The 12868-nt window shown below is 39.1% G+C and overlaps 1 protein-coding gene across 6 annotated transcripts in view; it reads right to left on the reverse strand.

Annotated features, from left to right (window-relative positions):
- dgka.L (diacylglycerol kinase alpha L homeolog) overlaps nucleotides 1–12868 on the reverse strand; it is an 81061-nt gene that overhangs the window by 55649 nt on the left and 12544 nt on the right. Inside the window, exon 1 of one of the 6 annotated variants that reach the window (XM_041582512.1) lies at nucleotides 8359–8494. The exons of the other annotated variants lie outside the window; for them this stretch is intronic. Within the exon in view, the coding sequence (XP_041438446.1) occupies nucleotides 8359–8400 (42 nt within the window). The 5' untranslated portion in view covers nucleotides 8401–8494. Of the gene's footprint in view, nucleotides 1–8358; nucleotides 8495–12868 lie in introns of those variants that run through there. 6 annotated transcript variants of the gene reach the window in all.

Genomic DNA, 12868 nt, shown 5'->3' on the forward strand with positions numbered 1-12868 from the left:
CGAGGGTCTGGATACAGAATGCAGAGTAGTCAAGAACAGGCTGGGTCAAACACGGGTAATCAAACAAACAGGATACAGATCAGATGCACAAGGCTCAGGAAACCACTAGAAACCAAGTTCTATCACGGGCATCTGTCTGCAGTCAGAATGGGCCTTTTATAGGGGAAAGAATTTGCGCCAAAAACGTGCACATTCGCGACAAAACGCGCTGGCACAAACACGCCAGCGTGCTTGCGTCCATAAACAACATGCAGGCGCGCCGCACGCGCCCTAAGGAAGGCAAGATGGCGCAAGAGGACCACGCGGTGGGCGTCCCCGCCACCCCACTAGACCGCCAGGGCAGGTAGGTTTTATTACAGGAACCAAAACCAGGGTATATTTAATATTTAAATTATTTTCTAGTAGACTTAAGGTATGAAGATCCAAATTACATAAAGATCCAGAAAACCCGAGGTCCCATGTATTCTGGATAACAGGTCCCATAACTGTACATGGTACAGGTATAAGCCCATTATACAGATTGAATGGGATTTCTGATTTATTTGCTCATTTGAAACACCATACCTTAAAGGGCCTAAAACTTGTTTTCCTCGCTGCAGCTGGCAGCTAACAGAGCGCACACTCCAGGAAAGGGCCTCCATTATCATCTTTAATATTCTGTAATGCTTTTTACAATGCACAATTGTAATTAAAACAAGGTGCTTTACTATCTCTGAACCAGATTTCTGCTCAGAATTAACCATAGCTTAATTCTGGTTATAAACACCTGAAGTACAAGGTACAGCCTTATTATTATTATTAAAGAGAAAAATCAAATCAGTTAGAATTTAGCACTGCAGTTTTTCTCAGTGTATAGTGTTCTCTGGTTTATGGGTCAGTAAAGGATAATCAGGGTTTTTTTATGCATTCTTGTGATGTCAGGATTCACCACTTATAAGATTTATATTTGCAGTTCTTTTTCCATTAGAGCTTGCCTGTATTGTTGAATATATGATTTTTTCAGTAAAAGGGTTGTAGTTTTTATCTGTAAGGGTGACAGCATGTTTCCAGGTAGCAGGCTTCTGCGCCATAGTGTGTGGGTGTAAATGTTTATATCTCTTTACAGGTGACAGATTGTCTGTGTGGGTGCTTGGTTTTATGTGTTTGCAGGTTTCCTGCTTCTGTGTGCACACACACTGGTAATAAGTTGTACATAAGCAGCAGGGAACCTCAATCAGTGAGAGCCGTTAGGTTATTACTGTGTGCATCTTTGTATGGACAAAGAACAATATCTACAGCTATACACTGTGCAGCTGAGTTTCCCTGGTTTTCTCAGCGTGAATTCAGTTTGGCTTTTGATGATTTTATCCTTGGACAAAAACTATTTTTGTATGAGCAGAGGTGGGTAGCCCACAATAAGTACTTAACTATAGAGCTTGTTTATGTCTGATACCACAGTTGCATTTGTGCAAATTTCCTTTCAGTCATCTGTGTATAAAATCCCATTTATTAAACGTACTTGCATCAAAGGGTTCTCTTTGCACTTCCACTTATTGCCAGGAAACATCAAGAGAGGCTGGCACAAGACCCACAAAGTAGTGAAACTGGAGTCAGATTGTAAAAGGTTAAAATGCTTCTCCATAATGGCCTTCCACTTATTGCACTTGCTCTGAGCACCGCTCAGTCCTTCCTGACTCCCCTTCCAAATTTAGTGCAGTTGCACCTTTTGAAGCAGAGGAACCCTGGAGCTACCACCACCCTGGACCAGACAGTAACACCAAGGGGCAAATTCACTAAGCGCCGAAGCGCCGAACGCTAGCGTCAATTTGCTAGCGTTGGGCATTTTCATTACTTCCCAAATTCACTAACGAACGCTGGCGTAGATTCGCTAGTGTTACTTCGCACCCTTACGCCTGGCGAATTTTTGCTACGGACGTAACTACGCAAATTCACTAACGCGTTCAGTGTACTGAACGCTACCTTTTACGCTAGACTTCCTTTGCCACCTCAGACCAGGCGAAGCGCAATAGAGTAGATAGGGATTGCTTCCAAAAAAGTTCAAATTTTTTCTAAGTCCCAAAAAACGCTGGCGTGTTTTCTATATTATAGGTGATAGGCTGAAAAAGATCGAAAAATTTTTTGGGGCTCCCCTCCTTCCCCCCTACATTTCCTAACTCATGGCAACTTAACTATACAGTGGGCACATGTGTAGGGCAAAAAAAAAATTTTATTTGATGTTTTGAAGGTTTCCCAGGCATTTGTAGTGATTCTACGTATTACTCCATTGAAATTTGAATTTGGCGCCGTATGCAAATTAACCTTCGCTAGCGTAACTTCGCTTCACTTAGCGAATCAACGCTAGTGCAACTTCGCAACCTTACGCTACCCCTGTGCGCAACTTTGGATTTTAGTGAATTTGCGGATCGCTGGTGAAACTACGCGAAGTGTGGCGAAGTGCGGCGAAGTTGCGCCTGGCGCAACTACGAACCTTAGTGAATTTGCCCCCAAGATTCCCTCAGCACCCTGAACTTGTGTATAAAGAAAATGGCACGTGCATACCTCCCAACTGTCACTTTTTCGGAGGGACAGTCCCTCTTTTGACAGCTCAACCTGCAGTCCCTCATTTGTACTGGAAAGTCCCTATTTTCTCTGCACTGAACAACCAGAAAAAGAAACAAAGTTTCTCACTTAATTGGCTTTTAGCAGAGACCACAAAGCAGGTAACAGGTGCAAATAAGATACTTTGTAACAATTTTGAGACACAAAAAAACAGTTTAGATAAGGAGAAATATTTTCAAACTTTCATAACCTGCCAAATTTTGTAAAATTAACATGGCAATTAGGGGGTGTGGTCACAGAAAGGTGCGTGGCCAAAAATGTCGCTGTTCTACTTCTACCTCTTTTTACTTCCAAAATATTGGGAGGTATGGTTGTAGATATGTGAATCTGGCCTAGTGGAGGTGCGGGATTATAGAGCCTGTGTTCTGGCTGGGATAAACAATACTATTTTGGACAAAACATGCTCTTAGGGAGCGCTATGTTGCTCCCACTGGCATTGGCCATGTATGGTCTCATGCATGCAAATGAGTTAGCTTGTCGGTTTGCATGCGCATAATGAGAGAGCTGGAATGCTCCTCGTTATTTGCATTTTTAAAATCCCCAAATGCTCCCTTTAACAGGTACCCTTTAACATCCTCTGCATTAAAACATGAAAATTTGAAAAACAAATTCCTAAAAAGAAAAAAACATGAACCATAGTGTATTGTGTAAAGCTGTACAGTTAATACTGATTTATTTTAGAAACTGATTAAAATGAGAATCAACACTCAAGTTTATGCCTATTTCTCCTATTCTGCAAATATTGCTTATCAAAGAGAATTATCAGCAGTATATTATCTACACAATCAGTAACTGATACTACAGGGATATCTAAAGGCCTACGGTGGCAGATGTTACACGGCTGGTTTATGTGACCATAGTGTCTCATCACCAACATTAATTGCACCAGTCATGAACCTCGATTATCCAGTGTTACCAGCTACCCCTAGTGGGCAAAAGTCATGAGATGAGCCCCCAGGATATTATGCTGAACTACAAGGCAGTTTAACATGGCCGACTTATAAAATCTCAATCGTTGTTGAGTCAGTTGTCAGTCTGACTTAATGAACCCACATGTGTATAAGAAACGGATCCGAACACACACTGATTAATGCAGTCGGGGAATATCCCCTTTTATTCAGCCACCAAACATCAACGTTTCGGGGGGGAACACCCACCCTTCATCAGGATGAGGGTGTTCCCCCCCGAAACGTTGATGTTTGGTGGCTGAATAAAAGGGGATATTCCCCGACTGCATTAATCAGTGTGTGTGCGGATCCGTTTCTTATACACATTGGTTGCTAAGGGACCCGGCCGGGTCAACGGAAGGAACGCACCACCAACTGGAACCAGGATTGGTGAACTTCAGGTGTGCAGTAGGAGAATTACATTGTTTATGAACCAACAGCCAGCAATGCAGACAGAGGTGTCTGTAACTCATGATTTGGGGCAAATGAACTAAAGAGTGAAGTGCCAAAATTGCAATTCACAGGGACACCGACAAATTACTAAAAGGCGAAGAACACAATTTGATAGTGAAAAAGTGTGAACTTTTCTATAAGTCTATTTTGCCAGGTTCTGCCTGGTGAATTAACATAAAGCTACATCCTCAGCATTATTATGTCAGTTACTGTACATCATATATCCTGTACCCAAAAAGTCATAAAAAAATAAATAAAAAGCTGGAGTTTTTTCAAATTTGATGTGAGATTATGTTTACAAGTAGTAACTGTCAAATATATGTTAATTACACTTTTTTAAACATTTAGAGCTCATGCCACATTGTTTTTATTTGCCAAGATGAATTTCACATTTTGATAAATACGCAAATTCCCCCTGATATAACGTCTGACAAAGCTGCACGAAGTGTGGTGGAGACTTACGAATACTTCTTTATATAAATATGAATAAAGGGTAGAGATTTCAACTGGGCAAATTGTTAGACAGAAAATTATCATGGGTATACTGTATGCTACAAACCACCTTGCATAAGTGACGAGAATGAAGCCCAGCTACTTTTCCAAACAGAAGCGGTTTCACAACTAGGTAAAATTATTATTATGGGTGACTTCAATTATCCAGACGCTAACTGGGGCAATGGAGTTGCCAAATCAAAAAAATCTAGTAGGTTTGTAAATATGCTGAATGACAACTTTTTCTTTCAGCTCGTTCAAGAACCTACTAGGAATGACTCTGTTTTGTACCTTGTAATAACTAATAATACTGAACTCATCTCTAGAATTTGTGTGGGTTAGTATTTAGGGAATAGTTATCATATTCCCTAAATGAGATTATGTTGCAGAGGCAACTCTATAAGGAAGCAACTAAAACACTATATTATCGATGTGCAAACTTTGCCAATAGAAGGGCATATCTGTAACATATTAACTGGAAAGGCTTTTCACGGGGTTGAACACAGAACAAAAATGGGATGTCTAAAAAAATCAGACAAGCTAAAATGGAGATGGAAAAAGGGTATTGCAGCAAGGAGTAAAAAGAATCCAAAATAATTTTTTATATATGTAAATAGTAAAAAAATGAAGCAGGAAGAGGTGGCCCCTTAATATTAGAAGGGGGTCAGTTGGTTGATGAGAACACAACTGAGGAACCAGCTCCTTCTTGGTAGTCCCAATTCTATAATGCATGGTTCGCGCACAAGGAAATTCAAAAGAGACTAGAACATGTAAAGATAAACAAAGTCCGGGACCTTATGTTATTCATCCCAGGGTACTAAACAAGATTAGCTCTGTGATTGCCAAACCTCTTACAGTAACACCAAAAAAATAAAAGTGCTTTAAAATAATGAAAATATAATGTAGTGTTGCTCTGCACTGGTAAACCTGGTGTGTTTGCTTTAGAAAGACTATTTTAGGATACTCAATAGATAACAAATTCTAAAGTATCCTATTGTATCCTACAGAGCTTGTCTGTTATCTGCTGTGTATCCTGTGCCTTCTCTCCTTTTTCAGCTTTGAATGGCTGCCTCCATGGTTATACAGCAGTCTTTTTTAAAAACTATATGAGAGTTTCTGAAGCAAACACACCAGTTCAGCACAACAGTACAGTATGTTTTCATACTTTAAAAGACTTTCATTTTTAGTGTTACTTAGGGCTCGTCCCAAAGAGAAAGGTGGCTGTTATAGGCAGAAGAGTGAGCCATGACCAAGACCTTGGAATTAGCTGGGTTTGGGAAACCGTACACAACACTTCGTTTTGATCAAGTACAAGGTACGGTTTTATTATTACAGAGAAAAAGGAAATATTTTTTAAGAATTTGAATTATGTAGGTAAAATGGAGTCTATGGGAGAAAGGTTATAACAGGAATAGCCGGTTTCTGGATAACGGATCCCATACATGTGCTAACTTGCATAAAAAAGGTCATACAACAGTGAAAATACATTATTTTGGTGTATTAAGTGACTTTAATTTGAGGTAGTTCATAAATATCTTGAGTTTACACATTTAACCAGTGATTCTCTACCACTGGCTCTCCATGAGTTATGAAATACAGTTGCAGTCCATATCATATACATATATTTTATTTTACACATAGCTGTTGCACAGAACACACTTTTCATAACAAACACTTGGAATGATGACAGTTAAAAAAGTCATGCCATATAAAAGTAGAACCATCATGAAACAGCTACATGATTATGTTGTACATTGCTAAGCAACATTACTGCTATAATAAACTGTATGCTGTTTCACATGTTCTTCACTGCCAAGAGGAGAACACCATATAAAGAATAGAAAAATAGCTAAATGTTTCTTTCCATGAGCCCAATTGAGCCTTGGCTAGTTCACAGGCAGCTGCCACATATCTCCCATAGAGCACTTCTGTTATCTTCACTGCCTTCAGTTTAATAGCTAATCATTTTTTATTTGTATTTTAGATCAAATGTAGTTCTGAATGTATTATGAAGAATACAGTTTGTGAGTATTTTTATGATGTCGGCCAAGTCAGTTTGATGTCTGTAGAGACTCTGGCCAGGAGCTTTGGACATGGAACTTGAAGGTTTCCTTCAATTTCAGTAAGGGTAAGGCCAGACGAGGAGATTCGGGGAGATTTTGTCGCCTGGCGACTTATCGTCACGTCTTTTGCGCGACTATCTCCCCGAACTGCCTCAGCGTCTTTTCCCCATAGGCTACAGCGCAAAATCGCCTGCGCTAATGCACACGCGGCGATGCGTTTTCAATAGTCGCCCAAAGTTACCTCAGTGAGGCAACTTTTGGCGACTATTGAAAACACATCACCGCGTGTGCATTAGCGCAGGCGACTTTTCATTCTAGCCTATAATATGCCCAGTACCAGCCTCTTCATATAGAAACTAGTGCTACGTTATACTTATCTCCCATTAAAGCTTATATAAATTAAACATCTGACGGAATTGGATAGATACGGTCAGATGTTTTATTTATGTAAGCTACTGCAGTAAGGTAAGTATAAATTAGCATTCATTTATATAAGGGTCAAAGGCCTGCCATAATAACAAAACCAAGCTTAAAAAGGTTGCTTCTAATTAATCTGATGACAATATTTTGGGACCATTTCTGTGGTCTTATCGATTAAAATCCACTACATCAACAAAATAGTCCATGTGGCATGGGCCATAGCCTGCATATGAGCAATATACAACTCACTTGTCATTTTATTCTATAAGGGCTCTTACTGACAGGCGGTTGTAGCTGCGCTCCCCTGCGACTGATTTTTTTCCATAAATGACAAATAGTTATTCTAGTGTTTCTACCTGCTTTGCCACAAAAAGAAACCGCTGCCAATGACAACTTTGCTGAATCTGTCACCACTGGTTTGGATCCAATATCATCAAGTGGAAACAGAATTTTTATTTCTAATGTTCTAAAGGCTTTGCAAAAATACCTCGAAATTGCATTGTTTGCCATACGAAACCCACTTGCTTAATAACTGGTTTATTTGCACTATGCCTACACCTCTTCAATAAATAGCATGTATGTGTGCTCATATCTAATCACAATATGTGGATTTTATACATGGTCTGTATAAGATACAAGATGTTAATCGTAGGTGAATGTAGGTGAAGTAACAACAACAATATATGTGTGTATAAAGCCATCAAAAATGATTTTATTATGTTTTCCCTTTAAAATCACAAACAAAAAGGTATAAAATTGTCGTGCTTTATGGTAACCAATTAATGTAGAAGAATATTGCAGGACTTCAGCGAAACCAGTGTAGATTGTACAGGTATGGGATCCATTATCCGGAAACCCATTATCCAGAAACCCGTTATCCAGAAAGCTCTGAATTACAGAAAGGCTACTCCCATAGACTCCATTTTATCCAAATAATACAATTTTTTAAAAATGATTTCCTTTTTCTCTGTAATAATAAAACGGTAGATTGTATTTGATCCCAACTAAGATATAATTGTTTTTTACTGAAGGCAAAACCAACCTACTGGGTTTATTTAATGTTTAAATGATTAGACTTAAGGTATGAAGATCCAAATTACAGAAAGATCCCATATCCGGAAAACCCCAGGTCCCCAGCATGCTACTACCTGTAGTATGCATCTAAATAAACTGCTTATTTAACATATAGGATAAGCATATATTTTATGTGGGGTTACACCATCCATAAACTAACATGTTTTTTAATTCTTTTTAATTCTTCCCACCCCCTAATACATTATCATAGAAATATTCTTATTTGCAAAGACCTCTATCCAGTATTTTACAGACTAATTATAAAGGCAACTAATCATCACCAATTCAAAGTGTATTTAGATGTGAATTACCTTGCTGCTGCCCTTAGCAGTAAGTATGTTGTGGAAGCGCATGGGTTAGCAGCATCCAGCTTGGCTTGCTTGCCTTGATTGGGCTAAATTGCCAGAAAGAACAGCACATTGTGCTGGGAGTTATTCCTCTGTTGGAACAGTAAGGCTTGAGAGGGAAGCTGTGTATTTTTTCTTTCGAGAGAACAGAATTAATGATAAAACACTTTGTACTCTTCCTCGAGCCCTATAAAAAGATCTCAGAAGCTCAGCTTCTTTCCTTATTTAGGAAGAAAAAATAGCTGAATTTAATGGAGGGCCAATCTATTATTTATGATGTAGCAGTGCAAGGTAAAGACATGATAGTTCCCACATGACTGCCTAGTGAAAGGACGCAAACAGCAAAATGTGAGCCAATTAACCCAAGGTCTGCAGCTCAGTATGATGTGCAGCCAATCTTCAGCACACACCAAAATTATTGGAGTTCTTTAGAGGGACAACAAGGCAGATCCAGGTCTTTGTGCTAATACATGCATCACTCATTTTTAAAATGTCATTGCAATTTCAGTTTCTCTAGGTTAAAAAAATAAAATGTGTGGGGAATCCTGAAAAACATTCATTGCAGACTCCAAATGGTGAGCGGGCAATGATCAATCACAGCCAACAGCCTTGACAGCAACACGGCTAATGATACCAACGACTATTATGACATGAAACTGTTGATGTTTTAGCATTGGATCGAGATGGGGAAGGGGGTGAAACATTGACATTTTACTCTAGAGCATATTTCACAATAGCAATAATTCAGAAGTTTGCCTTCATTGGTCTTACTGCTACTGACCTATCAAAGCTAATTATTGATGGTCACTTCTGATTACTTCTTTGGAGCAAAATTACCAGCTGGCCTACTATCTAATTCCATAGTTGTAAAGGGCCCTCATTTCCATTAACAGATGAGGAATTTCTTAAAGGGATACTGTCATGGGAAAAAAATGTTTTTTCAAAATGAATCAGTTAATAGTGCTGCTCCAGCAGAATACTGCACTGAAATCAGTTTCTCAAAAGAGCAAACAGATTTTTTTATATTCAATTTTGAAATCTGACATGGGGCTAGACATATTGTCAATTTCCCAGCTGCCCCAAGTCATGTGACATGTGCTCTGATAAACTTCAATCACTCTTTACTGCTGTACTGCAAGTTGGAGTGATATCACCCCCCTCCCTCCCCCCCCAGCAGCCAAACAAAAAACAATGGGAAGGTAACCAGATAACAGCTCCCTAACACAAGATAACAGCTGCCTGGTAGATCTAAGAACAAAACTCAATAGTAAAAACCCATGTTTCACTGAGACACATTCAGTTACATTGAGAAGGAAAGACAGCAGCCTGCCAGAAAGCATTTCTCTCCTAAAGTGCAGGCACAAGTCACATGACCAGGGGCAGCTGGGAAATTGACAAAATGTCTAGCCCCATGTCAGATTTCAAAATTGAATATAAAAAAATATGTTTGCTCTTTTGAGAAACGGATTACAGTGCAGAATTCTGCTGGAGTAGCACTATTAACTGATGTGTTTTGAAAATAACATGTTTTCCGATGACAGGATCCCTTTAAATGCTCTTACCAATGGGAGTGTTTACATGTGTTTTTTATGTGTTCTACTGAACATGGAATTCATTAGTTAACAGACCTCATTCTTTTCTATGAGGCCTGCATTAATGGGACCAAACTGAAGCACACAGATGAGGAGTTGCTCATAAAAACTCCCATGTATAAGGCCCATTAAATTGACTTTACCCCATGAAGATATGTAAGTGAGTAAAATGTTAATTTTCGTCAGAAAATCATTACACAACAAATTAACAATCGCCTGACACAAATTCACAATCACTCTACTCCAAAATGTTAGGGTAAAGAACTTTAGACAATATAACTTTCTCAATTTGAAATTATGAACCCCAGCAGAGGCATTTCTAGATTCCTTTTCGCCCTGAGGAGCGGGTTGAGGGGGGGGGAGGTGCTCTCTGCGCTAAAAGAGCTGAAATTTCGATTTGAAGATTGGAATTTTGGCTTGGCTATCAACAATGGTTTCTGTCGACTAAGGGCAGAGACACACGGTCAGATTCGGGGAGATTAGTCGCCCGGCAACAAATCTCCCCTTCTTCTGAGCGACTAATCTACCCAAACTGCCTTCCCGTCGGCTACAATGAAAATTGCCTGTGGGATGGCACTCGGATCGCTTAGTTTTCTGAAGTCAACCGAAGTTTCCTTGTGAGGCAACCTCGGATGACTTCAGAAAAAGAAGCGCAGCGAGTGCCATCTCGCCGGATTTTTTCATTCTAGCCGGTGGGAAGGCAGGGGAAGACAGTTCAGGGAGATTAGTCACCCTGAAGAAGAAGAGATTTGTCACCGGGTGACTAATCTCCCCGAATCTGACCGTGTGTCTCTGGCCTAAAGCAAGTTTCTCAACTTGCCTCATGGCAACAGCTCCCCTTAATCCCAGCAAAGTGGACTTAATTGTAGTAATATGTACAGGGCCAACAATTGTATACATGCAGGTGTGTGATACTAATGCAAAGTATGGTTCCTATGGTATAAACTGGTAAATGGTGAAATTCATATACAGGTATGGGACCTGTTATCTGGAAAACCATTATTCAGAATGTTCCTAGTTACGAGAGGGCCATTTCCATTAGACTCAATTTTAAGAAAATAATTCAGATTTTTAAAAATGCTTTCCTTTTTTTCTGTAATAATAAAACAGTGCTTGATCCCAACAAAGAAATAATTAATCATTATTGGAGACAAAACAATTATATTGAGTTTCTTAAATTATTTTATAGTAGATTTAAGCCATGGAGATTCAAATTATGGGAAGATCCCTTATTCGTAATACCCCGGGTCCCAAGCATTCTGCCACTTTTTTTTCTTTTTGCGCTTGTGCACACAAATTTTGAGGCCAGCACACACAACAACTTGACCTGAGTACAGTTTTTAAAAACTGCACACAAAAGTTTCAAATGTGTGGACTAAATAATGTTTTTGTACACCTAGCCGAGAGGGGAGTAGAGAGAACATTGCATACCTGTTTTTAATTTCATACAAAATAGCAATTCATGACCTTACATCAACTTTAACTTGGTACAAATTGTACTTGTCTGGTAAAATTTGATATTCCATATTCACTAATGTGAATATATTCACAAAATGGATTAAGGCTTTAGTGAATCTGAAGGTTATTTCAACTCCACTGTAACGGCAACAATATTTCTTTCTCCAATTTCTGTTTACTACAGTTTTGTGAATCCCACTTATCATTATTTGTTTGTCTAATAGATATTGTTATGAACTGGTTTTAAATCTTTAATGTGTAATACAGAAGGACATACTGTATACTTTCCATCCTGTATACTATACAGTAAAATTGTTATAACTGGATGTTAGTTGGTTGCCATGAATTACAAAGGCAATAACCATTATAAATCATACCCATAATCCTTTAAAGGTAGACATGCACCAGATCTGGGATTAATGTAATGTAAATGTAATTACATTATTAGAGTTCACATCTAGCTGCAAAGCAAAGTAATTAGCCCTAATATTCAGTCTTCCTAGCTTGATAAAAACTCACTTGGTATAACAGATAATGGAACAAACTCATTGACATAGATACAGCCTTATTCTGGTCAGATGCTGGCCAGGTTCCCTGATATATCTCTGTCCTGTTGAACAACTGGCCAGACATCAATGTAAGGAGGCCACACACGTATAGGCAAAAAAAAAAAAAGAACTCGTGAGAGGCCAATCTGGTTGATAACTTGGGAGCAGTGTAAGCACCCCTGTCCTTTGTTTACATGCGCAAATTTTCAGCATGGGGTACTGGGGATTGGTGCACAGGAAATTTGAAAAACTATTGTATCTCATGCAAATCCCCAGTGCTTTGAACCAATGTAGGTGTGGTTGGGCAGCGTGCCTTCCCCTAAAATTCTCATGCCCTAGGCCCGGGCCTTTGTGGCCTTTCCACAAATCCGGGCCTGTACGGATAATGGATCCCTTACCTGTACCAAGCAATATATTTTTCAAGATTAAAAACAACAGGCAAAAAGTATGTTCAGCATACTGAGCGAATTTTGGTGTGGAAATGTATAAGCATGCATTTCCACTACAAAATGTCAGAGCACTTGTGTCTCTGGATGTAAGCATATTGGTCTTTTCTCCACCAATGTTTATACACAGGCAGAGAAACAACCGGGTATGCCATTAACCTAAACTGATTCATATTCGTTCGGCAGATATGATCAAGTACTAGCAGTTAAGTATGAGTCAGTGACTTGTGTTAACAAACCAGTTTCAGTTTCAGAAAGCTGAAGTCTTCATGCAGCAAAACAACAAACGCATATGATATATTTTAACCCCCTTGTGAAGAACGAAAAGATAGTGCCTTTTTTTCACCCTAACTGACTTCAACCCTTTGTTTGAAGAAAAGATATAGACATACTATATATATATCTATATATATCTATAGTCATTTTGTTG

Source organism: Xenopus laevis, chromosome 2L, assembly GCF_017654675.1.
Source record: "Xenopus laevis strain J_2021 chromosome 2L, Xenopus_laevis_v10.1, whole genome shotgun sequence".
NCBI lineage: Eukaryota > Metazoa > Chordata > Amphibia > Anura > Pipidae > Xenopus > Xenopus laevis.